Source organism: Dermacentor variabilis, chromosome 3, assembly GCF_050947875.1.
Source record: "Dermacentor variabilis isolate Ectoservices chromosome 3, ASM5094787v1, whole genome shotgun sequence".
Classification (NCBI taxonomy): Eukaryota; Metazoa; Arthropoda; class Arachnida; order Ixodida; family Ixodidae; genus Dermacentor; species Dermacentor variabilis.
This window is the reverse complement of record NC_134570.1, coordinates 193934900-193962434: the sequence shown is the minus strand read 5'-3', so window position 1 is coordinate 193962434 and position 27535 is coordinate 193934900. Positions and strand designations below refer to the sequence as shown.

At 46.4% G+C, this 27535-nt stretch overlaps 1 protein-coding gene across 1 annotated transcript; it reads left to right on the top strand.

The window, feature by feature from the left end:
• Window positions 1-6033: 6033 nt before the first annotated feature.
• LOC142574968 (uncharacterized) lies at window positions 6034-27510 on the top strand. Its single transcript, XM_075683945.1, has 6 exons — window positions 6034-6178; window positions 7967-8185; window positions 10348-12378; window positions 12625-13106; window positions 13811-13953; window positions 27390-27510. The coding sequence occupies exons 1-6, from the start codon at window positions 6034-6036 to the stop codon at window positions 27508-27510; spliced, it is 3141 nt and encodes a 1046-aa protein (XP_075540060.1).
• The last annotated feature ends 25 nt before the right edge of the window (window positions 27511-27535 follow it).

The window sequence follows — 27535 nt, the reverse complement described above, 5'->3', positions numbered from 1 at the left end:
ACACTCTGTTAGGCATTCATTGCTTTTTTGTCTGCCTCCTTGTCAACGGTTTTGAAGCCTAACTAAAATACTTTGACTTAAGGTAATGTCTGATGTACTCAATGTCGGCCACAAGATTGACTCGTTGTGTTAATTCGCAAACTAGTAGCTGTCATAATATCGGCATAGCTATGTAATCGGCTTCGCTAAAGCTTCTACCAGTTGTCTTCAATTACTTCTCTATTGCTTCAACTAATGTCGAATCCTATGCCTGCAAATTCCCGACTTCAGGCTATCCAATTCACTGGCGTCTTCGGCTGTATTTCCCTTTCATTCACACTTATTCTTTCATTTAAAGGGCGCATTCAGCACAACAGACGCTGCCTGCCCATGGCCACATTGAAATGTCCCGCGAATAATGCGGTTCACGTCCGCTTGCTCCGTAAAATAAGCCTCACCGTGTACAGACGTCATGCTTCTGCGCCGCTGATTGGCTCAGTAAGACTACGATTGCAGGTGAGGTGACCGGGAAATGGAGCCAGGAGTCACTGACGCACAAGAGTCTGTTTTCGACCAAAGCAAGAATTTGCAACCACATGCAAGTGGTGCTCGGTCGCGCGCACTCCGCGAGACGCCTGTGAGAACGAGCCTAAGTAGTACACCGTTAATATCATCTATTCTTTGCGCAGCTGCCTAAACATGGATTGTTCCTCCTTATTCCAACTGGAGAATCGGGGACTCCCATTCTCTCCAATTCATCCTGACGTCCTTTTGTGCCCTATCAATTTGTTCCTTAATTATTCTAAAGCTTCCTTCTTAGCCTCAAACCTTTTTATGCCTTATATGCTAGTACTTGTGGAATGAAAAGATTAGACAACTTTGATTTCCAAAGTAAGAGTAACCTGCCAGTAATAGATTTCTCTGCCTATAATAAACATTCTTGCGTGGGAGCATAATGTTCTCAATCCTGTTACGATCGTATACGACATCATTCTGCCAAATATTCCTCTATGGGGATTCGTTTAAGTGGCAAGCCACCATGATTTTTGACCAGTCACTGCAAGCTAAGCATGAGGAAGCGGACCAATCGCAGACGCCGGCACAGCGCTCCTGATCCGCTCGTGCGGTTATCAAGATTCAATGCGCTAGACCACATTTACCAAAACCCTCCCCACTTCTACGTGCACCCCGCCTTTTGTGAGGCAATTAGATAAGGAAAATCTGTTAAGGTAGGCAATGCTATTTACATTAAAAGCATAGTTACCTAGAAACGAGGAAATCGTTTGATTCGTCTGTTCAAGCAATGCTCTGATTCACCGCCCGATTCTCCCGCAGTAAGTTGCGTAAATTTACATCAGGACATTGGAATGAAATTAGAATGGAATATTTTACTTTATACCACCCTCTTATTGAAAACTATCATAATCATACAAGTTTCATCTTTGTCGTGGTCCTACTGTTTCTGTAGGCCCTATAACCGTTCGTGGTACCTCTATCTCCATTGGTAGCAACTGGAGCGAGGAAGATACTGCGCTTTTCCCGTTGTCAAGAGCGACATAATAGGACGAAAAAAAAAACTAATCCCCTTGCCTTCCCGTGCCCACTTCGTCGACTCAAGTGTAGACAGCCCTACGGGCAGATAGCCGGTCGTTCATCAGATACACGCATTGGGTGCCAACGGAATGGAGGTGAAACCGAGGACGGCAGAGACCTAGGTAGAGTGATGAAATTGGAACATTAGTATTAACAAGTTGGAACAAGCTTTCTCAATTTGGGCATCGCTGGAAGAAGCCTTCCTTGTGCAGTGTGCATCATAAAAAAGACATAGGAGGGTACTGACGAATGGAATATTCTGCAGTTCTGTTCTCCTTAAAAATCACGGCAGCCGCCGTCAGAACCGCGGTTTGTGTTGATTTGTGTTGATTTATCGGCCTACTCACCATTAGTGTTACACGTGGGTTTGAACATGGGTGACTTCGAATACATACTTCCGTGGTTGCTGCACATTCATACTAGATTGCCGACAAATACCTGCAGCACTAAATGCTCGAAGAACTGCTGTCGCTATGCTGTCATGAATTAAGCGTTTCCCTGCTCTCAGTGCGCGCAGGGTGGTAGATCGCATGCTGCGTTAGCCACAAACATTTTAATTTTGTTGACAGCAAGCGCTGTAAAAAATAAGTTTGACACCATTGTCAATAAATGAAGTGGTCGCTGCAGTTCTTTAACCTCTGCAGTGCTGTATGGCACTCAAGCGAAATGTGGTGATTTACTGCAATATGGCATTTGGCAAGGAAATGACGGATCATAAGTTTTGTGTGTATCAATACCAATGTAATCAAATATGCTCAAAAAGTATGAAGAAAAATCGAAAGCACAATAATTAGGTGAGTGTGAGGCCCAACATTTGCCTGACAACTTAGGGCTTCTCTCACATGCAAAAAACTGTCTATTAGCATTCATTTCCTCGGACGCAAACACCCTGTAACGTCGGCTACAGTATCTCTATAGGAGATAGCGATGAAAAGATGCTAGTTTTCGCAGTTGACATTCGTGATGAGCATTTGCGACCGCCGGTCACGAATACGAACAAGGCTTCGGGCAGCGCATACATCTTGAAGCAGCAAAAGTTTTAAATTAAATTATGGGTTTCACGTGCCAAGACCACTTTCTGATTATGAGGCACGCCGTCGTGGAGGGCTCCTAAAATTTTGACCACCTGGGGTTCTTTAACGTGCACCAAAATCTAAGCACACGCGTGTTTTCGCCCCCATCGAAATGCGGCCACCGTGGCCGGGATTCGAAACCGCGACCTCGTGCTCAGCAGCCCAACACCATAGCCATTGAGCAACCACGGCGGGTTGAGCCAAAGTGAGGCGTTTCTGTAGGCGACTGCATCCCCGTCTCAGAGGTTTTCCCACGTGAATTGTACGGGAACAGTTGCTCGTGGCGGTGACGTCACGCCATCGCCAGCAACATGCAGCGCCGGTTTACAACTACACCAGCGTCTTCCTCTGTCGCAATGCGCTCACGGAAATTTATTGCGCCGGACCCACGAAGAAAGTCGATACTGAATGAGTTGACATAAATAGTCGGGGAGGGCGAGGCAAGCGAGTACAATTGAAGACTCATGAATTTAAGCTCTTGCAGTGGAGCGGTCCAGCGGAACAACAACGTGACCTCCAGCTGTGCGAATGCGCGTTCCGTTCCAAGGGTGATAGCTTTCTTAAAAATTGTAGCAGGTTTCTTGCTGACTATTTATGTTATTTTATTTCAAAATAAAAAAAACATAATAAAAAAGAAGTTGTAGCCAGCCTTGAGTTAATTATTGAATAATCTGCAACTGTGTCCACTAATGAACTCATTCGTAGACCATCTGTCAGCTTAGGTAGTTCAAGCCACACTCACTCAACAAGTTCAGATGGTGTCACCGGCGATTCTTTGCCACTGCTTTCAAGTGGGTATGTGACTCATGTGATATCTTCCTTACCTGTACAACTTGCTATTTTCAGTGAATGTGTGACATTCCGTGCAACCGCCGACGGGTGGTCTTGCACACTTTAAGTCTCAACGACCTCGGCCACGAGTGCAGCTGACTTCACTTGATCCGATGGGGGCTTGGCGAGCGTCTCGGTGCCGTCGCCCCGAAACGTAGGCGAATGGGCGAGGGTCGCCTCGGAGATGGTCACTGCTTTTGACGTTGTGAAAAAGCTATCCGCTGCTGGGCCAGATACTCTTCAATTTCCCTTGGCCTCGGGCGAACTTGAGGACGAGGCGAATTGATTGAGAAACCGCGTAGCCCAAGATGTCGATTGGACGCTCGCGGTAGATGTGACCAGCTTCACACAATGGTAGCAGATGGGTTCTCTATACGACACACACCTGAGATAAGAGTTCCGCGAGGTTGCACGGCAGTCGTCGATCTCCAAACCAGCGTGTGATGATTGAATCGCAACTGACGGCGTCGTCTGAATTTAGACTGCGAGCCGAGAAACAAGCATGGAGTTTCTCAAGGATTGCGCATGCGTGTGGTGCTGAATATCAGCGAACATGGCAGCTGGTCTCGCAACGTTGGACACAGCGTTGTTCATCAGTGGGTATCGGTGGCTGTGCAGTGCTTGCTGAACCTCATCGCGTATTACACTGGTGACAGAGCCACTCACTGGCTGCCTCACTCCAGAGTACTTCTACATTTCTTCGCGTACGAGAGAGCCAACGATTTCACGAACCCATTCGGTGCTGCTGCTCCCAGAAGTGTCGAACAATTTGGGAGCTGACGGGCCATTCACTTTACAGTCGAAGAGGGCAGACCACCGGTCAGGGACTTTCTCCATAGTCACAGCTTCTGAGAGGAACTAGGCCACAGTCTTTTTGGGGCTCCGCACCGGGCCAGCAAACAGTTGCTTCTTCACACTGTTCATCAGGTGGCGCAGCTTCTTGCCTTACGGCATAGCCAGATCTGCTTGTTCGAAAATTTGAGTCCTATCCTCGGTGTACATCGTGACGGCCTCATTCGATATCTAAACGCCGATATCTGAACGCCGGATTGTAGTTATAGCTAAGCGCTTTCGCGGCTGTCGGCGTTCCTGTAGCACTCCAGAAAGCAATGTCGGAATTCACGCCAGGATGTTAACACATTTTATCTGTTTTGGAACCACGTGCGGGCGGTATCATTTAAGCTGAAGTAATGCTCCCGAGTCTTGTGGCATCATCCCAGCAGTTAAACGCAGCGACACGTTCCAACTCACCTAGCCAGTAATCCACCTCCTCATATAAATTTAGGGGGCAATAGCGGGTTCTGAAAGGCACAATAGGTTGGCATAGGAGGTGGTGTAACTTCCGTGGTGACTTGAGACGACGTCATAGCCCCTGTCTCGGCAGGCAGTCCTGGTGCACCTACTGGTAGGCCTCGTTGCGGACGGCTTGTGCTTTGAACTGGGCCGTTCACAGGCATAGGATTCGTGTTCCAGTTGCTGGCCAGCGTGTTCTGCATGGGTTGCGTCATTGTCATTGTAGCCAACAACTCCACAAGTCTTGTCACGTCGTTGGACGACAAAGTGAACAAGATGACAAGGTGCTTTCGTTTTACTCGGAACCGCTCACTCAGACTCCACTTTTTTGTCTTCTGTGCACGCTTTTCCCAAGAACACTAAGCGGCGATGTACACAGGGTGGCCTAGTTAAATTTAGCAAGAGTTTAAAAGTATGCAAAATCCACGCAGTAGGACAGACCAAAAGTAATGTTGTTTGCCGTCGCTTGCAGATAGACGAACTATTTTTTTTATTCCGTCTTATTAGATGAAAATCTGAATTATTCAACAGATCGAATATTTTAATCAGATGAAAAGCGTTAATGAGAAAATTGTAGAGCGACATGGAAAACTCACGATACAGCTGGCTGTTCCTGATTACGCACTACATAAAAATGTTTTTCGGAGTGTGAAAAAAGCCCACGAACACACGCAAAGTGCCTAGAGCAGCAATTTGCGCGCCAATTTTGCGTGCATTTGCAGGCTTCGTTCATGCTCGGAAAAAAACGTTTATGTAGCACGTATTCAGCAATAGAAAGCAGTATTGGGAGTTTTTCAAATATATACATATATATATATATATATATATATATATATATATATATATATATATATATATATATATATATATATATATATTAGCACTAATATTGATTGAACTAAAATTGGACGATCTCGAAATTCGTTCCATAAGATCAAAGCTATTCGTGTATGGTCTTACCGAGGAAGCTAAGGAAGCATTCGAGCATAAAGTGCACGAAAACATTCTTATATGTGTCTTCAAAGTGGAAGATGTAACGATTTGAAGGATTTACAGATTCAACAGGCCAGCAGCTAAAATAACCAGACCGGTTATGTTGAAGCTCTTGGACTACCGCAACAAATCGCAAATCTTATGCAACTGTTATAAGCTGAAGGGGATCAGTTCTTCCGTCAGCGAAGATTTTTCGTTGCGTATAAGAAACATCAGGAAAGAATTATGGAACTATGCGACAACCAGAAAATAATCTGGGGACAAGGTATCCATGGTCTACGACAAACTGCGTGTCAATGACGACCTCTACCGATACGATGACGAAACAGTTGATGTGGCCCTAATCCAACCACATTCAACTACCTTGAGTAAACAAAACCAGGAAGGCGGAGGGCGCGACGTACTGTCGGCGCCACGTACTTCGTCCAAAATAATTTTCTGCAATATTATTGCGCGTAGCATACTGAAGAAAAGTGACTTCCTTGAAGCATAACTCCTCGGTATCGAACCAGATTTTGTTCCTATAACTGAGACATGGTCAACAATCAGTATCAGGGAATGAGAAATCACGCCACCAAACTACGAAATTTAACGTAAGGACCGATTGACACATCTTAACAGTAAAAACCTAAGCAGTAGCCTAACCCGTTCTAAACTTATTTGCCACCTCCTAAACAAGCTTAATATTGATACCTCTAGATACATCCCCAAAAATAAAACACCGCCATCGCGGCATAAACACACACAAACACTCAATGGGCATTTTTTTCTCGTACCGATTGCTTCAAGAATTCATTGTTTCCTCTAGCAAAAAGAGAGTGCAATAAACTGAGTGAATCGATTAGTAACAGCCCCTCATTAAATACTTTTGCTAATTCAGCGGGAAAACATCGCCTCGCCTTAAAGCTCTGATGCACTTACTCCGGTTTGTTACCAATCTTGATAGCCTAACACTTTAATCTATAAGTGTTCTTTTTGCATAATGCATTATATGCATGACTGCCTCCTGCTTATCATGATCATTAGGTGTTTTATATCACATGTGCGTTCATGGTTATTTTTAATTTGGTTTCTTCTTTTCTCAAATTCTTCTTGGTTATAATATGTTGTACCCATATATTGCATATGTCATAAAGTAATTAATTCTTTTGTTTAGCGAAGGAATAACCTTTGCAATAACACAATCGTGATTATATGACGTATTTATATTCTTTGTTCCCAAATACTGCCATTTGTGCTTGCCGTTACTGCTATAATTCCATGAGGGATTGGCAGTATGTTAAATAAATAAATAAATAAATAAATAAATATTAGTCATAATATTAGAAGCCAACGAACACTGACACCAAGGTCAACATGCGTGAAATTACTTGTGCTTAATAAATGAAATAAAAAACGATAAAAAATGGCAATGAAAGTAGATGCAAATACACTTGCCGGAGGTCTGGAACGATTCCACAACCTTCGCATTTCGCGTGCGATCCTCTATCATTTGAGCTACCAGAGAAAAGGGGGTTAACCGAGAGGTCCGATTTGTATTTATCACGTTTTAAAAAGCCAACGAACGCTGACACAAAGGACAATATAGGGGAAATTATTTGTATATATAGGGGAAATTACTATTATATATTTATATATATATATATATATATATATATATATATATATATATATATATATATATACACATATGGGTGTGTATGTGTGTGTGTGTGTGTGTTTGTTCGTGGGGGTGGTCATCATCGCTGCTGAAACTTTATTTCCCAATAAGGTCCTCACGGACACCCGCCTGTTCGTCAAGCTGTAGAGGGCACCCTCCACGTCGGGACGGGGAGCCGTAGGTTTCCCGCCGCTTCACAGGCCTTCTGAACAGCCCAAAGTTGCTCTTGTAGCTCGCTTCTCCTAAGGGCGTCGTCCCACTCCAGATAGGAGGCCTGCGTCGCGCATCACCCACATGTCTCGCAAGTTCATATTCGCGACTACATAATGCAAAAAAGGAATGAGGACAAGGAAAGCACAGGCCTAACTACAATTGCTTGAAATTGAAGAAAAGAATAGTGAAGAGAAATGAAAGGCGGACGAAAATGTGTGCGGCGGGAGACAGGTACGTTTGCATTCACCGTGCAAACCAATATTAAATGTAAGCGTGAAGACCTGTTAACTGCGTGTGCAGCTGTTCCCCGTTCTCGCTTTGTACCCTGCAGATATCGACGACAGCGACGACGGCGACGGCAGCGGGGGTGGCGGCGTCCAGGATGACACGCAAGATTTACCGTTTCCGGGCACCATCTATTCCAAGCCAACCGTTACTAAGCCTGTGACATCCCGACCCTCACCACCAGGACCCGCAACCGCTCCTCCTGTGCCCACAGCTGCACCGTCAAAACTAACACCGCCCGTCTCGTCAACCCTGCCACCAACAGGTACGTCGCAAAGGAAGTTCTATCGAGGTGACAGCCCGAACTTCGTGTTCTTGCCGCTTGTGATAAATAACTTGAAATCAAATACCCCACTGCCTTGACTTGCGAGCTCGACCATTCTGCTGCTGAGGCCTTTATTCGTCAACGAACCCGCCTTGATGTTCAGGCTGAACCCACAAGCGCTTATCGAAGTACACTAGCGCTTCCGTATGGAATTTAAATGCCCAGAAGGAAATACAAGATAGATTTTCAAAGCTCAGATGTTTGGTGCGCTTTGGTGCATTAATTACAGTCGAAGAATGGGTCAGCTATCGAGGCCTAAGTAAGCTTGTGAAGTGGAGCGCAGCCGAATTCCAGCGTTGGCTGTCTTGATTCTGGCCCTCTTTTCACTGAGCTGCCTGTGTCACAGGACCATGCACGTGTCCAGAAGGGTGTGCTAGATGGTGCATCAGCGATTTCCGAACGTTGCATCATATTATAGAGAGGGGACTGATATTACTGTGCAGCTTGTATTTAATTTTCCGGCAAATAATTAACAGTACCCTTGAACGCCTCTTTCCTCTTTTTTCTGAACTCTACTGGGAAGCTGCCTTCCGCAGTATTGAGGCGGAGAAACCGTACGCTGTATTTATGGGGAAAATTATAGATGCGTATACCGTGTGCTTTCCCTCAGCAACCAGAGAACAGCCCCGAAGTGCACAAGAACCATGAATTGCATATAAAGCAATAAATATAAAGAATGTCAGTTTTTAGCAGTTTAAATTAAAGCAAGGGATATAAAGGACCTTGGATAACTTATAACGAGCCGAGAAACAAAACAAATATCTTTCTTTTAGGAATAATTAAGTGAGAGTACTTTGCAAGCTTACGTCACCCGGATGTAGTGCAAGTGCCTTAACTCGTTTGGAAGCGATTAAATACGCTTCCTAATCGATGGCCTCACGAAAACGTATATCGGTATAACTGTAACGAATAAGGTAATCTCTGGCACGCACCTGGCCGAGGCATTTAATGATTTCTTCATATCTGTTGGCAGAATTTCACACGAGACAAATTCTATGAAATTTATGGCTTCGCAAATTTATGAAAGCGCATTTCTGTTTCCACTGACGGCAGAAGATATTGTTGCAGGATTTGTTTCAAAATTAGTCGTTCTAGTGATTTGTTTGGTTTAAAAATACGGAATATTAATATTTCTCAAATATGATAGCGTCCCTATCTTGGAGCACATTAATAACGAAATATTTACAAGGCACTTTTCCTCACCTTCTCCACGTCACTAAATTGGCGAAAAAGACATGTCAAATAACAGGCCAGATTCAAGTCTTCCTCTATCTTCTAAAATAATTTTTAAAAAATATTCCACAAGCGAATCATGTCGTCTATTACTGAACAGTATATTATGACGGGTCACTTTGATTTTTCAAAAAGACGCTTAACAGTAAGTGTTCTTCTCTTGTAAAATGAATTTATTCTTGCTGCTTTCGAAAGTGGACAGGGGACTTATTCTCGGGCGATCGCTTTCGGCGATACTATCACCTTCGCGTGACGTGGTGTTCAAGCAGCCAATCAGCGTGCGCCTGACAGCTGAGGCGATAGAGTCCCTGAAAGTGATCGTCCTATAAAACGTCCGCTGTAGGCGTTCGGAATTTTAGTCGACGTCTCCGTGGCCTTTGATACAATTGGGCACATTGCATTACGAAAGAAGCTGGAACATTGTGGATTCTGGAGAGTTTTTCATAATCTTATACACACATACCTTCCTTATTGACTAGACAGCGTTGCAATGAATGACTGAAAGTCTCCCCTGTTGTGTCCGTGGTTAGTTCGGGTTTTGGTCCTCGGATGCGGACGGGTGCAGCCGCATAGTGGCAGTGTCCGGAACTACATGCGAACATTTACCACTGTGCCGATAGGTGGAGCCACATCCGTGGCAAGCCCTGGTGTGGGACAATCACGTGCACAGTGTGTTCGCGCCAAGTGATGTAGTGTGGTCGCCATCTCCACGACAAGGCTACGTTTTTTATGTGAGGAATAAAGTAATTCGCAGTACATAACATTGGCGACGACGCGAATAACCCGTGGCTGGGAAGCCCCGAGGGCATCGTGGAGCACCCAGTGAATCATGGCTGAGCGCCAGCATGATTTTTCTGCACATTTGGAAGAGTTTACTGGCTCCAACTGGGCATCGTGGTTCGGCCGGCTACAGTTTTTCTTCCAGGCCAACGATGTGACTCACCCTGTCAAGCAACGAACACACTTGCTTACACTGTGCGGTGCTCAAATTTACGACGTGGTTTGCGCGCTGCTTCAACCGAAGACGCCCGACCAAGTGAACTATGCCGAGATCGTGGCCGCACTTCAAGCACACTACGACCCTCGACCGTCCGAAGTCTACAGTCGTGCGATGTTCCAAAGGCGAGATCAGCTGCCAGGCGAGTCGGTAAACGATTACGTTGCCGCTCTACGCAAGTTGGCTACGAGCTGCAATTTCGGCACGCTGCCGACTGCAACAACAGCTACGGTGATGCCAGCTGAGGGAACGGCATCACCAACACAGCAGGGAGCTACGGGCTGCAATCCAACGCTTCTGCCATTATATGTGATGTTGCGCGATCGCTTCGTGTGTGGTCTCCGCGACCAGAATCTTCAACAGCGACTGTTTGCAGAGAAGGATCTGACCTTTTGCAAGGCTTATGATTTCGCTATTCGAGCGGAAAGCGCCGTCCAGCAGCAACGACAGATAAAAGTTGATCATGCGGAAGTCAACAAGGCGGCCACGCGCGCCGGCTACAGCGCTTCGACGTCCAAGACGCATTCTCACCAAGGGCAACGCTGCTGGCGTTGCGACGGTTCGCACAGTCCCAAGACGTTTAAGTTCAGCACAACTATTTGCAATTACTGCCGGAAACAAGGACACATTGCCAAGGCTTGTATTTCCAGGAAGAAGGTTGAGAAAAAGACATACCAGCGTAGCATCTCCTTAGAAACTTCACGGACTGCGGAAGTGACTAACGAAACCAAACATGAGGTTTCAACGTTGCATGACCTCTGTGCAGTGGCAGACGGATTCAGCACCCCGAAGTTTACTCTGACGCTTACAATGCACGGCAAACCTGTGAATCTTGAGGTCGACTCCGGTGCAGCGTGTACCATGGTTAGCAGAGACACATTTCAAACCGTATGGCATGCACACCCACCCTCTCTGAGGCAGGACGACATACATCTGCGCACCTGGTCAGGTCAGCAACTGCAGGTTGTCGGAACGGCAACAGTAATGGTTCGTCACAAGAACACAGCTTGCAAGCTAGCACTTCTCGTTGTCGAGGGCACTGGATGTAGCTTGTTGGGACGCAATTGGTTTGACAAGCTGGGCATCGAGCTTCACGGCATTCACCAGACAACGGAGGAAGGCAGTTTGACCGAGTTGCTACAGAAGCATGGAGTCATTTTTCGTAAAGGCACCACAGGACACACCGGTGCGCCAGTGAATCTGGAACTGAAGGAGGGGGCAAGCCCCAAGTTTTTGAAGGCACCGTATCTGCCCTTTGCCATGCGCGCATCAACAGAGGCACAGATTAACAAGTACGTAGAAGACGGTATTTGGGAGCCGGTCCAACACTCGGTCTGGGCTACACCGCTAGTATGGGTGCGGAAGAAAGATGGAAGCTTGCGCGCCTGCGGTGACTACCGCTGTACAGTGAATGAAGCTGCGAAAAAGGCTTCATACCCCCTGCCCACAACAGAGGAAGTGTTTAGCACTTTGAAAGGTGGCCGGGTTTTCAGCACCTTGGACTTGGCTCACGCTTACACTCAACTTCACGTGACTCCAGCGACAGCGCAGATTCTCACAGTAAACACTACAAAAGGGCTGTACAAGGTAAACAGGCCTCCTTTTGGTGTTTCAGCTGCCCCAGCAATTTTCCAGCGTTTTATGGAGGCCACTTTGAGCGGCTTGCCGGGAGTTTGTGTTTACCTGGACGATATCATCGTGAGTGGAGCAACCGCAAAAGAGCATAAGGAACGCCTAGCGTCAGTTCTCCAGCGGCTGGCTCAGGCAAACCTACGATTGTGCAAATCCAAGTGTCAGTTTGGTGTGGCGGAGATTAAATTCCTGGGTCACAAGATTGATGCAGCAGTGATTCACACATCTGAGGAAAAAGTGGAAGCTATCGTGAAGGCGCCAGCGCCCACAAGTAAGCAGACATTGCAGTCATATTTAGGCATGTTGGCCTTCTATGATCGCTTTCTGGAGCGCCGTGCTACAGTGGCACCAACCCTGTATGAACTTCTGGCTAAGGACAAGACTTGGAAATGGGAGCAAAGGCATCAAAGGGCGTTTGATGAGCTCAAACGGTGCTAGTTGTCGAGGACTGTCCTGTCACACTATGACGAAAACAAACCCCTCTATATTTCATGTGATGCTTCACCTTATGGTGTAGGTGCAGTGCTTGCTCAGCTGGACAGCCAAGGCAGAGAGGCACCGATTGCGTTTGCATCCCGTACACTGGGTGCTGCTGAACGTAACTATGCACAACTTGACCGTGAAGGTCTTGCTGTAGTCTTTGCAGCCACACACTTCCACAAGTACATTGTGGGTCGAGACGTCACGTTCGTGTCTGACCACCAGCCGTTACTGGGGATTCTTGGACCACGGAAGCCGCTACCAGAAATGCTTTCGCCCCGAATGAAAAGGCGGTGCCTTAAACTGTCAGCATACAACTACAACCTCCAGTATCGTGCAGGTAGTCGTCATCAGAATGCAGATGCGCTGAGTAGACTGCCTCTGCCAGACCGCATTGAAGAGCCTAACCCACCTGGAGACGTGCTCATGTTCGAGGCGTTACCACGACCGCCGTTGACAGCTGAGGTTGTGGCCACACTAACGAAAGAGGATCCAATTCTAGCAGAGGTCTTTTCAGCAGTACAGAATGGCACCGTGCAGCGCCTGCAGCGAGACAGTTTCACCCCATACCGCAGAAGAGCCACCGAACTTGCTATCCATCGAGGATGCATCAGCTGGGGCTCAAGAATTGTCATGCCGGCAGGAGCACGAGAACAGGCCATTTCATTAGTTCACGCAGGCCATCGTGGAATTGTAGCCATGAAAGCTTGTGCGCGTAGTTATCTTTGGTGGCCTGGCTTGGACGCCGAGATCGAAACAACTGTCAAGTCATGCGACCAGTGCCAGTGCACCCAGAGCGATCCAAAAAAGGCTCCAGTTCCAAATTGGACGCAGCCAACGACACCATGGCACACATTGCACGTGGACTTTGCAGGTCCAGTGGAAGGACATACCTTTTGGTTGTTGTCGACGCTTTCACCAAGTGGGTAGAGGTGCGACCGGTGAACAGCCCGACATCAACAGCAGTCATTAGTGTGCTGCGCTCTTTGTTTGCCACATTTGGCATACCACGCAAGGTTGTGTCGGACAATGGGGCTGCATTTGTGTCTTCCGAGATGCAAGACTTCTACCAGAGAAATGGCATTTGAAGCGTAACGTCAGCCCCTTACCATCCTGCTACAAACGGGCAAGCAGAGCGTTATGTTGGAGAACTGAAGAGGGCACTGGCCAGAGAACCATCCGGTTCGCTCAGTGTTCCCTTGTCACGTTTCCTGTTTCGGCAGCATACCACTGTACATCAGTCAACTGGGCTGACAGCAGCTAAAGCCATGTTCGGGCGGGAGCTGCCAAACCAGTTGGACCTCATCATTGCACCGGAAGGACAGGAGGCTGCACAACCTGACCTACCCAAGAGTCGTCAACCCAAGCAAGGAGAAGCCGTATGGGTAAAACGATTCGGCAAGGGGCCAGACTGGGCAGAAGGAACTCTGGTTAAAAGGATGAGCCACAGATCCTGGCTTGTGAAATGCGCAGGAAGAATTGTTAGACGCCATCTAAACCAGCTCAGGAAGCGCACCGGCGAAGTGAAGCTGGAAAGACAAGCCTCAGCAACGCTCACGTGGGGCATGGACAGTCATCCAGCGGAAAGCACACCAGCTATGCCATCTTCACGTCCACTCGAATCCGAATCGAGCATACCGAAACGACCAGCACGGATCAGACGGCAGCCAATTTGGTACAATGCATCCTTCTAAGGGGGGCAAAGTGTTGTGTCCGTGATTAGTTCGGGTTTGGGTCCTCGGATGCGGACGGGTGCAGCCGCATAGTGGCAGTGTCCGGAACTACATGCGAACATTACCTACTTTGCTGATGGGTGGAGGCGCATCCCTGGCAAGCCCTGGTGTGGGACGATCACGTGGACAGTGTGTTCGCGCCAAGTGGTGTAGTGTGGTCGCCATATCCACGACAAGGCTACGTTCTTTATTATGTGTACTATGTGAGGAATAAAGTAATTCCCAGTACATAACATCCCCTCGAACTAGGGACAGGTGGCATGCCTCAACATAGTATCATCGGACCGCTACGTTATAACATTTACGTAAACGACATTGTAAATGTGGATGAAGCTACGAAATTTATTCTTTGTGCAAGCCGCACTAGCTCATCATTTACAAACAACGATCTACCTTAAATCATATGCAAAGTAAACAACTTAGTCGCGTTGCTGAATACATAAAGCACAAATAATTTTTTAACAGTAAATGTCTCGAAACAAAATCCATTCTTTCCCACCCGAAGCAAAAACCTGTTACGCTAGACATAGCCCCCCAGCTGCATTATCCAAGATTGATGCCTGTAGTAAGAAGCCTCCGTCTTCCCTTTCAAGAAAACATGCTGAGTAATGCACAGGCCGAACATGTTAACTCTAAGCTCCCGCGGACCGTTGGCGTTTTATAGCGAATATGGTTCTTTTGCAGCTATGTGTAAACCCCTGCTGTTTCATTCCCTTGTCAACACTCAGATACTGCGATCTTGTGCGCGGTACCACGAGAGTTTCTCACCTATCTAAAATACATAGCCTAAAAGACAGCTGCACAAATAATTGCACACGTACCACGTCACTGAAAGACTAAACACATTTTCACGCCGCTACATGCGGAGCCACTACTTGGCATGTGTAATTAGCTCTTATGTGAAAGTTATCACACTTTTTGAAAAGTGAGGAGCCGCAGGGGCGTCTGAGTTAGCCGGCGTTTGGTGTCTTGCGACACCACGGACCCGAGCACATGACGTTTGCACCCTTCGGCGCCTCGCCGTGCGCCGCTTAGTCGTTTCTATCGAAACGGCGATCCTGTGGGTTGAGTCGATGCTGGGTGTTCGGAGCATTAAGGCGCCTCGGCGTATATGGTGTATAACAACAATAACACAACCATAACAATACAACACAGCAATAATCTTCAACTGCCTTGATTTTCTTTCCTTTCTTGAAATGCCTGCGCTCGCTAAATTTTCTGTTTAGAATGCTAAGTCGCGCTCATAACCCGCACACAGTGCTGTTCGGGCCTTCGAAGTACCGGGCACGCAGCGTTAAAGGAAGGAAATGCGGACAAGACAGACGACGATTATTGTTGTGGGACAAGATACAACTGAAGGGATGCAATTTTTAGCCATGTAGGCAAAACACCTCTTTTGCCTCTGCTTCACAAAGATGACGCCTTCAGGCTCACCCACCTTAAGGAAATCGGCAGTCAACTTTTCTTATCCCGCTCTCCACGCTCTTTCTCTCTCTCTTGCACTGTTTTTTTTTTCTTGTGATCTATCCTTTTGTGGCTAACGAGTCTTGGTTATGCTGTATTTGGTCATAGCAGCGATGTACACTTGATGTTGGCAGGGCTTCCCTTGCAGGAATTTCTGCCGCGTTCCCGCGTTGGAAGCGTTGATAGGTCGTTGGCACGCTGCCGAAAAGGCCAGCTCTACTTATGCACAGCCCTTTCTGCAAACTTCCCCGATTGCCTTCGGAAACAAAGGCGCACCGTATATATGTCACAGTTTTTTCGACACCAAATACAGAAAATTTCACGGTGCCACATCCTTCATTTTGAAAAACCAGAGAAACACGTGGGAAGAATTTCACCTTTTTATGTTTCGAACCGTCTGGCAGAAGCTTTCCGTCCAGTTTATATACTATTGATAATGACAAGGGGTCATCGGCTTTTGCAGCTCCGTGATTAAAAAGGCACATTAAAAAATTAAATATAGCAATTTTGAGAATTGTCTACTAAAGCGTAAGCATTGTTTGACTCGGCAGTGGCGTCGTATTTGCATAATGTTGCCTACTTGCCTTCCGTAGCTTATAGACGTCTACCCATGGCCAAAAGGTTTATAACTGCTCGAACAAACGATCACTGAGGGAGCACACAAACACAGGCGCAGGCGTGCAACTAATCTTTATTCCACAAAGACCACATATAGGTGCATCCGAGAAATACATCACTACGCGTGCGCGGAAAAAGCATAATCACCAAAAATACTTTCTGTTCACGCAACACGCAACCTAACTACGTTCATCAATAAACGAGATCGCATTGTTGTACAGATAAACTCAGGTGTCGCTGACACAACCATCTCCCTTCTTTCTTATATGATATGCCTTGTCTAACTCTCGCTCGGCTCTCTCGACGCTGGCACAATATCTTCACTATTTTCAGGATCTGCTTACACGGGCGTGCGAAGCAGGGGGTAGGAAGGTGCTCAGTCGCTTTATTTCTAACGGAAAATCCATGCTCAAGCAACTGCACATTCACACATCTTCCTGTTTGGCCTACGTAGACTTTGCCATGTGATAGAGGACTCTTATAGACTACCAAAACACTGTAATCTACGTAAGAATCGGTGTGCTTTGTTCCGCACCATTGTCGCTATTCATGATTCTTAATGCGCAAGCATAATGCAGGAAGCTTTGGAGGAGCCAAAAGCACCCCATCAACTCCATGTCCTTTCACAAATTTTTTTTAAATTGCTGGAAGTCTTGTGAACATAAAGCACAACTTTACTTCTTTTTTTATTTTTGCGTTCCCTCGCAGCTTCATTAATATTGTTTCCCCTTTTATTCATCTTAAGCATGGCATCCGCTACTGCTAAAACGACTCACTGCGGGGAACCAGCTTCTTCTAACTTTACAATCCAGTTGTCAATGTTTTCCTGTATATTATGTTGCGTGACTTCTTTAAGGCTACCCGCCGTGGTTGCTCATAGCCTATGGTGTTAGGCTGCTGAGCACGAGGACGCGCGATCGAATCCCCGCCACGGCGGCCGCGTTTCGATGGGGGTCAAATGCGAATACACCCGTGTACTTAGATTTAGGTGCGCGTTGAAGAACCCCAGGTGGTCGAAATTTCCGGAGTCCTCCACTACGGCATGCCTCATAATAAGGAAGTGTAGTTTTGGCGTGGAAAACCCCATAATTTATGTATTTTTCTTTAAGGCTGACTTGATACACAAGGTGGCCATAGCCATGGCCCTTGCGAAACCATGGAAGAGCCATGACCGATGGCCCTTGTAGTGGAAACGAATGCTTGGTCTTTAGTCGACAATTAATAGAATTTCTCGCCGCATCCAACCCCTCCAAGGCAATTTTGCCAACTACCCGGAAAGTCAGGCACGAGTGCGCCTCGAAGGAGCAGAGCTGTCGAAAGCAAACGCCAGCTACCGAAGCAGAGCATGAGGCCTTACGAGAAGGGCGAGTGCGTCGCCCCGATGCCATGTCACCCTCGCTGTCAGTCACGCAAGCCTGTATTATGCACGCATTCCTTGTCCACTGAAACTCTCACCTGCCTTATGACTTCGCCTCAGTTAGGTTCAGTGAAAACGCGCCAAGCGGCTCAACACGCTCGCTTGCCCGCGAGGTATTCATGACTCGAAGGACCCTCAGCAGCGTTGAATTGAACTTTGGGCCACACCAATATTTCAAGTTGGCCTACCCAAAAATTTAGGTTGGCCTACTCCCAAAATCGGCCCTCCCTCAAACTTTAGTTGGCCCACCCCCCGATTTCATATTGGCCCACCGTCAAATTCAAAGTTTGCCCGCCCACAGAGTGCAACTTGGCCCATCTACAAATTCCAAGTCGGCTCACTCTCAAATCTAGGTTATCTCACCCCCAAATTTCAAGCTTGCCCATCCCCAAACATCAAGTTGACCCACCCCCAAATTTAAGTTGGCCTACCCCGAAAGGTAATTTGGCCTACCCCCCAATTTCAAATTGGTTCACCTCCAAATTTTCGTGCGACTGCTCGCGCGTTCTTTGTCGTCTTCTTCCACAGCTGGCTAGCTCTTTGTTCAAAGCGATCTTCTTACAGGAAAGAAGGGCAGACGAACACTTTTATCGTTCGGTAACCATCGCAATGCTTATGCATATAAAAGTCGCAGTTTATTTTTTCCGAAAGGTGTAGCATCGAATGCAATAGAATATTCGTAGACAGCTGCAAAGTGAAAAGGTAATAGTTTTATTGTCCGTAAAAACATGTGAACATTGGCATAATAACTAAATAAGCATGGTTTCAGCGTACACTGGCAAACATGAACACATCAAACTCAATGACCGCGGGCACTCGCTGACAAAACGCTGGCGTGAGGAAGCGCTGGGACAGCATCGAGCGAAGTGACCTTCGTGCTGGCTGTCTATCGCTTTACTGCAAACTTAGCGGCGAGAACACAGCACGCACGAAGGTATGAATCGTCCGTGCACCTAATCTCTGTCCCCAATGCAGATCGCGTTCAAAATCTGGCCCGCTTGGCTGCGCATACGCACTCGCTGCCAGAGTACAACGACGGCCCCATTCCTTCCTTCCTCCCCTCCAACCGGTGCGTGGGCGCGTAGAAGTAGCACACGTAGAGTCCCGGCTTTACTCCCTAGCGTGCGTCACACTGAGCTGCGATCATTGGCTCTCCTCACTCACTTTCGCTCGTACATACACCATACGGTGCGCGGCGACGGTGTTATAACATTTGGACTTTATACGGCACATTACGGCGACGCCGACAGCGACGAGGCGGGGGAATGCGCCTGGAATGTCCATATAATTGCCATCGCAATAAAACTACCCAATCTAGTGTCATTTGGAGATGTTCCATTAACAGTAACTCGCACCATACCATGAATACCACCCGCGGCGTCATCTCAGATTCTGATGTTTGGGCTGAGTCAGGCTGAAATTCTAAAGGGCTCGAGTGATTAAAGCGTGACCGACGTTAAACGAGTTGAAATAAAGCGCGACGGAAAAGAAATCCATACCATGCACCTATTGCTTCCTTTTTGCTCAAGTGTTCTACCCGAGTGCAGCGATGTCGGGTAGGCCACGATTCGTGTTGGGCCATGCGTGCCACGTTCCTCCAAACGTTTTAAGCGCCAAAGATTGGGCCATAGTTCACATAACTTTCAAGGCCAGCTGCCTTGCGCCAAGTATAGCACCAATAAACATTCTTCCGGCACGCACATGAAGAGTCCACGCTGTGTCAACTTTGATCGGTAGCATCCAGCATGCTCGCGGTCGTGCCAAGCATAGAAGAAGAAGAAAGAAATTGTAACAATGAAAGAAAATATCTGATTCAAGTAAGCACGCCGGCGGATATCATACCTGTCAATGAACAGCTCTGGTGCGGAAGATGGCAGCGTCACAACTGTTTCCGGCGGTTGTGCGGCCCACACGCAGTGATCCAGCAGCGACGCTATCCGCTCCCTTGGCGCCTACAGTCTTAGCTGGTCCTCTAGAAGAAGAGACCGTCAACTCTGGGATAATGACCACGAGGGCCTAGCACTCGATATGAGGCGCTTACGTCAGTCTAACTGCTTGCAAGAACGCGAGTGTAGCGCCTTTCAAGAGGTGATGGACAACCCAGCCAGAAGGCGAAGCCAGCGCCTATGCAGCAGCGATATTCTTGGGATCGTTCAAACAGAAAAAACATCTACATCAGAGGACACCAAAGGGGCTGTTTAAGTTACTTTTCGTATATTAGACACACAACACAAACATCTTCTGCAATATAGGTACACAGATACTACAGTGGAAGTTCGGAGGACTTCTTCGTAACCTCAACAACATAACAGAACTCATACATAAATTTATTCCAAAGGTACTGTGTGTCCAAGAAACACACCTAAAGCCTGCACAGTGAAAATTTGTCACGTAATATGGCATCTTCGTAAAGGTGTGTCGAAGAAACATACCTAAAATGTGCACAGTAGAACTTTGTCACGCAGTTTGCCATTTTTCGTAAAGACTGTGACAACGCGTCTGGCTGGTCCGGAGGCGTAGCTATAGCTGAGAATAGGACTTTTGACCTTCAGATGCTTGTATATGTGCTTCAGGCTGTATATGTGCAAGGAATTTACATACCGCCCAATCATGATCTCAATAAACGTAATTTTACAGCCTCATTGACAAGCTCTCAGAACCTTGCCTTATCATCATCATCATCAGCAGCAGCAGCAGCAGCAGCAGCAGCAGCAGCAGCAGCAGCAGCAGCAGCAGCAGCCTGGTTACGCCAACTGCAGGGCAAAGGCCTCTCCTATATTTCTCCAAGAACCCCGGTCATGTACTAATTGGGGCCATGTCGTCCCTGCGAACTTCTTAATCTCATCCGCCCACCTAACTTTCCGCCGCCCCCTGCTACACTTCCCTTCCCTTGGAATCCAGTCTGTAACCCTTAATGACCATCGGTTATCTTCCCTCCTCATTACATGTCCTGCCCATGCCCATTGCTTTTTCTTGATTTCAACTAAGATGTCATTAACTCGCGTTTGTTCCCTCACCCAACCTGCTCTTTTCTTATCCCTTAACGTTACACCCATCATTGTTCTTTCCATAGCTCGTTACGTCGTTATCAATTTAAGTAGATCCCTTTTCGTAAGCCTCCAGGTTTCTGCCCCGTAGGTGAGTACTGGTAAGACACAGCTATTATACACTTTTCTCTTAAGGGATAATGGCAGCCTGCTCTTCATGAGCTGAGAATGCCTGCCAAACGCACCCCAGCCCGTTCTTATTCTTCTGATTATTTCCGACTCATGATCCGGATCCGCCGTCACTCCCTTCCCTAAGTAGATGTATTCCCTTACCACTTCCAGTTCCTCGCTACCTATTGTAAGTCGCTGTTCTCTTCCCAGACTGTTAAACATTACTTTAGTTTTCTGCAGATTAATTTTTAGACCCACTCTTCTGCTTTGCCTCTCCAGGTCAGTGAGCATGCAATCACTTTGCAATCTCTTCGGCAGTCACTTTGCAAATTATGGCCTTCTCTTCGTTCTTCGCTCCTTTTATCTCATTATTCATACGGCCCTTGATCACCATCTTTTTGCATAAATCGCACGACATCACCTATTATATTACATCACCCCGCACCCCGATTCGCCCTGAAAGAACTCTTCCGTGATCTTCTCTAACACATTCTTCATTCCCTGAATGCCTGACATCGCATTGTTATGCCCTATCTTCAGTACTGCGCCCTTAATTTCTTTTGGGACCACCAATTGTTGTACTTCCCTACCTAAATTAAACACGCACCTTCGGTGCAATAGGTTGTTCCTTTATACAAATTCCACTATTGCGTGAATCTTTTTTGTTGTCACTATTTCTCATATCTACCGTTCAGACGTCTGTGTAGACTTGTCTTTTTCCTGTAATTCTTTGAACTGTGCTGCTGTTATATTTAATCCATTAATTGTTGTAATCTGCAGTGCGGTCAACGGTTTGGTGCCATTAGTTCCTGCTCGTGTTTGTACTACAGCCGCTACATATGTCTCTGGCTCCCATTTTTTCTCAGCTTCTGTGTGTTCCTTCTCTTCCGCGTCCGTTCCTGTCCCCATCGAACTCGGGTCAGGGTCGTCTGCCTTCCTCACCCCAGGTACATTTCCTACAATCAAATCGTAAAGAAGGTCCTCCACACATCTTGCCGTAATTATCCCTGTGTAAAATGGTGTCGATACATTGATTCGGGTCTTTGGCATATATTTAACGGACATATCTACAAAGGTGACGGGTTCAACGCGGCCGTCATGCTTTCTGCTGAAACTAAACTCCTTCTTACTTGGACTGTGTTTACTTCTGTGTCTCTTAATAATGTAACTTTGCGTCCTTGTACCTGGCCTTCCACTAGGGGAATGTCCTTTTTGTTCATTGTATCGTGACCTCATTACACATGCGGTCTATTCCACGGATCATCCTGCATTCGTCTACCCTGTGAGTCTGTGACCCCCCTTATGGCAGAACGGACACGTCACCTGTGGTTCCTGTCGACTATTTCTAACACGGCAGTTCACCACTAAATGAACCAACCGGTTACATAGGAAACATCTCTGCTGTACTTTTTCTCTGTTAGTCTGAACCTGGCACCTCACTTCTCGTGTTGTTGCTGTAGGCGCATCACCATCACGTATTCCCAAATTTCTGAATCTCTGCGCCTCTAAAACATATCTGCTTGTTCTGGCATCTTTTCCGCAGTTTGTAGTTTTCTCACTTCAGGAAATATTGCCAATCTCTTGCTACACCTGGTAATTGTTCACCCACAATTCTGTCGCGAACTCTTTCGTATGTTTTTTTTTTCATTTCGGACAGCTATATCCAGCTCGCGAATTACTCTTTGAGACAGCACGCGAACTGCCTTCCTGTTTCTGAATCTTGAGGATTGCATGAATTGAACTTCTCACGAAAAGCGCCTCAGGTCAGCCTGAATCTGTGTAATAAAGGTGTGCAATAAAGGGCGTCCTTCAAGCCTCACGATTCCTCCGCTGGCGTTCGATCAAACACGATCAACGCCTCACCAACTTAACACAGGCTCAGGGCGCTGACTCACTTGCCCTTCTGCCAACCTTGCCCGACCGCATTTCTCTCAAATGGATGCCAATACGCATCCAGGTCATATATTCGTTCATCGAAGCGCACCATTAGTTTCCTATATAGGACAAACCTGAATTTGTGTAGAAGAGGGTAAGTCGGATGGCACCAACGTCGGTCTATTAATGTCATCGCGGGTACAAGCATTAACATCAGCTAGCCGTCAACTTCAACTCCAGGATTTCCTTTTCCCGTTCGCACTGTTCGCGCACTCTCCCGTGATATTTATCATGCTCCTACTGAGCATACACAAAAACGCTATCATCACCTCTTTTGATAAGTTTAAGTCTTTAGCTACAACTGCGAAACGTTCATAGTCCATCTATGCAACTCCCGATAATCGATGACACGGCTGATGAAATCTTGGCAGGCTCGCAAAATGCTGTCACCAATCTCGGGGGCGTGCGTTCCTGAGATAGAAATGTGGTACGCAGAGCGGCACCACAGGCATTATTTTATCATCACGAGAGCTCAACAGAAGAAAACAAAAACTAAAAATCGATAACCATGAACATACGTGAAAACCTTACAAGATACAAACACACAGCTGACAATCAATCGTAGAGTTCTTGTCAACACGTAAATTCTCGTCCTCACAGATCACAGCAGTCTGAACAACCTTAGCGCGTCTGGCTACGCCGCTACGCGAATGAAATGTTCTTACTTTCTGTCAAAGGCTTGTGTTTCGTCAAAGTCCGAACTTGGTGGCATCTTATCCGTGGTCGGTACTCTTGACGGTCCTGTAGATGCCGTTGCATGTACATCAACTGGCAATCCGTATACGATGGCTGTTTCCCAGTCGTCGTCTATGACGTGGCACCGACTCCTAGCTAATTAAGCCTAGCGATGGGCTTAGGCACCGCTTCCTTCTAGTGCCTTGCTCAGGTGTCGAAGAAGCGCATCGGGGACTGTCCGCAACTACCGTGGGACGCAGGTGTAAGGCCAAGGAGCATCACTCAAACGTCGTCGAGGTCGGCAGCCAAGGCTCGGGATGCCACCATCACGGCCTCCATAAACGGCTCGGCTCCTCGATCCTCCGGAACTTGCCCCTCCTGCACTTGCGCCGTTTCGATCCCTTTCCTCTCATCGTCGTCGTCGCTGCGAGCCGAATGTCTCTTAGGCACGACATCAGGACGCCGCATAATTTGTTTGACACTAAATGAATTTCGCGTTTCTGGAGAACTACAAGGGGTCTTACGTGAGAATGGCATGTATGGCCCCAAGATTCTCTAGAATACGATAGTTCACTTTGAGCATTATCAGTGAAATGTTGACATTTGAAGAGCGCAAAAACACGCATTGCTGACTTTTTTTACAGAGAGTCATCATGGGTATTATAGTAGAAAGGATGGTCTATTGCAGCGCATAATTATGTTGGGTTGCTCACTTTTTCTTATTATTAGGTATCTGAAGGAATTACGGCAGCTGAAGAACCTCTGTAGATATTTGACAATGTATTTACGCAAGCGTTCTCTACTTCTTGATTAAGTAATGCCGCTATGACTGTTCGTATCTCTACTGAATCAAATGGCTTTTCGTAATCTATGAAGCCATATCGAGAGGCTCATTGTACTCTGCGGATTTCTCAGTATCCTGAATAATGACATGGATGTGGCCCATTGTCGAGTATCCCTTCCTGAAGCCAGCCTGTTCCCTTTGTTGACTAAAGCCCAGTGTTGCCTTTATTTCATTGGAGAATATTTTCATAAATATTTTATATAACGCTGGGAGTAAGCTATTGGGCCGATCATTTTTCAATTCTTTAACGTCTCCCTTTTCATGAATTAGTATAATGTGTGCATTCTTCCAATATTCTGGGACCCTTGCAGTCGATTGACACTTCGTATACAGAGCCGCAAGATTTCCAAGCATTATGTTTTCCCTATCTTTGAATAAGTTGTCTGTTATTCCATCTTCTCCTTTCGCTCTTCCTCGTTTCGTGCGTTGCAAGGCCCTCCTGACCTCATCGCTGTTTATAGGAGGAGTTTCTGTATCCTGTTCATTACTGTTTCTAATTGAGGTATCCTGACTCCTCCGGATTTGTGCAGGTCAGTGTAGAATTCCGCTGCTTTTACTATATCTTCGAGATTGCTGATGATATTACCCTGCTTATCTTTCAGTGCATATATCTTGGTTTGTCCTATGCCAAGTTTCTTCCTCACTGATTTCAAGCTGCGTCCATTTTTCACGGCTTCTTCAGTATTTCTCACTTTATAGCTTCGAATATCACTTATTTTCGCCTTGTTGATCTGTTTTGACAGTCCCGCGAATTGTATCTTACCTCTTGAGTTGGACACTCATTTTTCGTCGTTTCGTTATTAGGTCCTTTGTTACTTGGGAGAGCTTGCCTACTGGTTGCCTTGGTGCCTTGCCTCCCACTTCAATTGCTGCCTCTGAAGCCATCCTACTTACGCTTTCATGCAGTAGCTCTATGTCATCATCATTTCTCGGATTTGTGTGTTTGTGTGTGATGGTCATACATACAGTCATTGCTAGCTTTAAGAAACATCTGCCACGTGTCGAATCATTGGTGCACTTTTCCTCAGAAGTTATTTAAAAGTATCTGGTCACTAAAAGATTTCAATTATGTATATATGGCACAGTCATCTGCGAATAACCTCGCTGTAATTGTGGCCGAATCTTCGATTAGGTCGTTAATATACACCAGAAACAACACAGGCCCAAGAACTGAACCTTGAGGAACGCTTGATTTGACGTCACAGACCCCGGATCTATTTCCATCAATACTGACGAACTGTCGACGATCAGTAAGAAAGTCCTCCACCCATCTGACTACACATGTATCTCCTAAAATAGCCTTTAGTTTAATTAACAGTTTTCTATGATTTACCTTATCAAATGCCTTTTTGAAGTCGAGAAGGATCAGAACCATTTGTCCCTTGCCATCGATAACTTTGCTGAAATCCTGAGCACTTTATAGTAATTGTATTACGGTTGACAAGCCCTCGCGAAACCCATGTTGATAGTTACTAAGAATTTTGTTCTGTGACAAAAACTGCCAAATGTACTTAGAAACACTATGTTCTAACACTTTACAACAGTCGGACGTTAGCGCAATGGGCCTGTAATTGACGGTACACGTGGTGTCACCGTATTCAAATAGGGGTATAACTTTACTCATTTTCTATACTTCAGGAAGTGTAGCTGACCCTAGTGACTTCGTGAAAATAATGAAGAGGTACTTCGCAGTCAATTCAGCATACCCCTTTAAAAACAAGTATGGTACCTCATCAGGACCTGCCATTTTTTGTATTTAGGTTCAGCAGCAATTTAAGTGTTCCTTCATACGTTACCCGCAGTTCCTCTGCAACTGGTAGCTGTTGGCGTAGCTCAAATTTTGACTGCTTTCCATCATCACTGGTGAACACACTAGCAAAACAGTTATTGAAGGCCTCCGATATATGAGCTTTATCCTCAATAAGTCCTTCTTCTGTGCTCACTTTAGTGACTACCTTCTTAGGTGGAGCGAGGTGCCTCCTAAACTTTTGGGGTGATTCATGTAGAACAGTATCCATAGTGACACCATACTACTTGTTCCTCGATTCCTTCATCATTAACTTTAGCTGTTTAGTACGTACGATTCAGCATCCCTCTTGCTATGTCATCATCATCCCTCATCAGACTTTTATGTCCCCTTTCCTCCTCCCCCTGTGCAGGGTAGCAGGCTAGAACGCCTTAGCTCAGGTTGACCTCTCTGCCTTCTTTCAATTAAATTATCTCTCTCAAATTATTTCTCTTAGCTGTTTACTTAAGTTTGACATATCATCACGAAGAGCAGAATCATGTGTAGGCTTATAAAGTGCCCTACGTCTTGCCACTTTTCTTTTCAGTTGTATGACCTCTCTCCTAATCCATGGACTGTGCATTCGTTTTGTTTTACATTTGAGAGGTAAATAGCGGCCTATACATTTGTGAACCGTTCGCTTAAAGTTTAACCATAACTCATTGGTATGCGCAGATTCATCTCGACTTAATTTTTCAAACTTTTCTAAAGAGTAGACTAGTTCATCTATATTGCAGTATCGTCAGCTTCATTAAACTGTCTCTAATATAAAACAAGCCTACGGACCCTTGAAACCCGCCGTGGTTGCTCAGTGGCTATGGTGTTGGGCTGCTGAGCACGAGGTCGCGGGATCAAATCCCGGTCACGGCGGCCGCATTTCGATGGGGGCGAAATGCGAAAACACCCGTGTGCTTAGATTTAGGTGCACGTTAAAGAACCCCAGGTGGTCAAAATTTCCGGAGTCCTCCACTACGACGTGCCTCATAATCAGAAAGTGGTTTTGGCACGTAAAACCCCAAATATTATTATATTACGGACCCTTGAAAAGGATTTATATTTAAAGACAATCTTACAATCGAGTAAATATAATCATGACTCACATCATACGTGAGCAGTACCACGTGTCGGACGAGAAACGCGGTGTTCACGGTTGTATTTACGTGTCGCCGTAGGTGTGCGGCCACCGGTGTCCACAACGTCGTCAAATACAAGGATCAAGAGTTCAGAATACTCGAGAAGTCCACTGACCACTCCAACATCGACGCCTACCAGGACTACCGCGACCACAACTAGAAAGAGGGCTACTACAACCACAAGA

What these genes read in the sequence shown, in the direction of transcription:
- LOC142574968 (XM_075683945.1), top strand. Translation starts at nt 6,034, where the DNA reads ATGGTCTACGACAAACTGCGTGTCAATGACGACCTCTACCGATACGAT. An exon ending in GTCAACCCTGCCACCAACAG is followed by an intron (nt 8,186 to 10,347) that starts GTACGTCGCAAA and finishes CACATTTGGAAG; the next exon opens with AGTTTACTGGCTCCAACTGG. An exon ending in CCCAAGAGTCGTCAACCCAA is followed by an intron (nt 13,954 to 27,389) that starts GCAAGGAGAAGC and finishes GTGTCGCCGTAG; the next exon opens with GTGTGCGGCCACCGGTGTCC.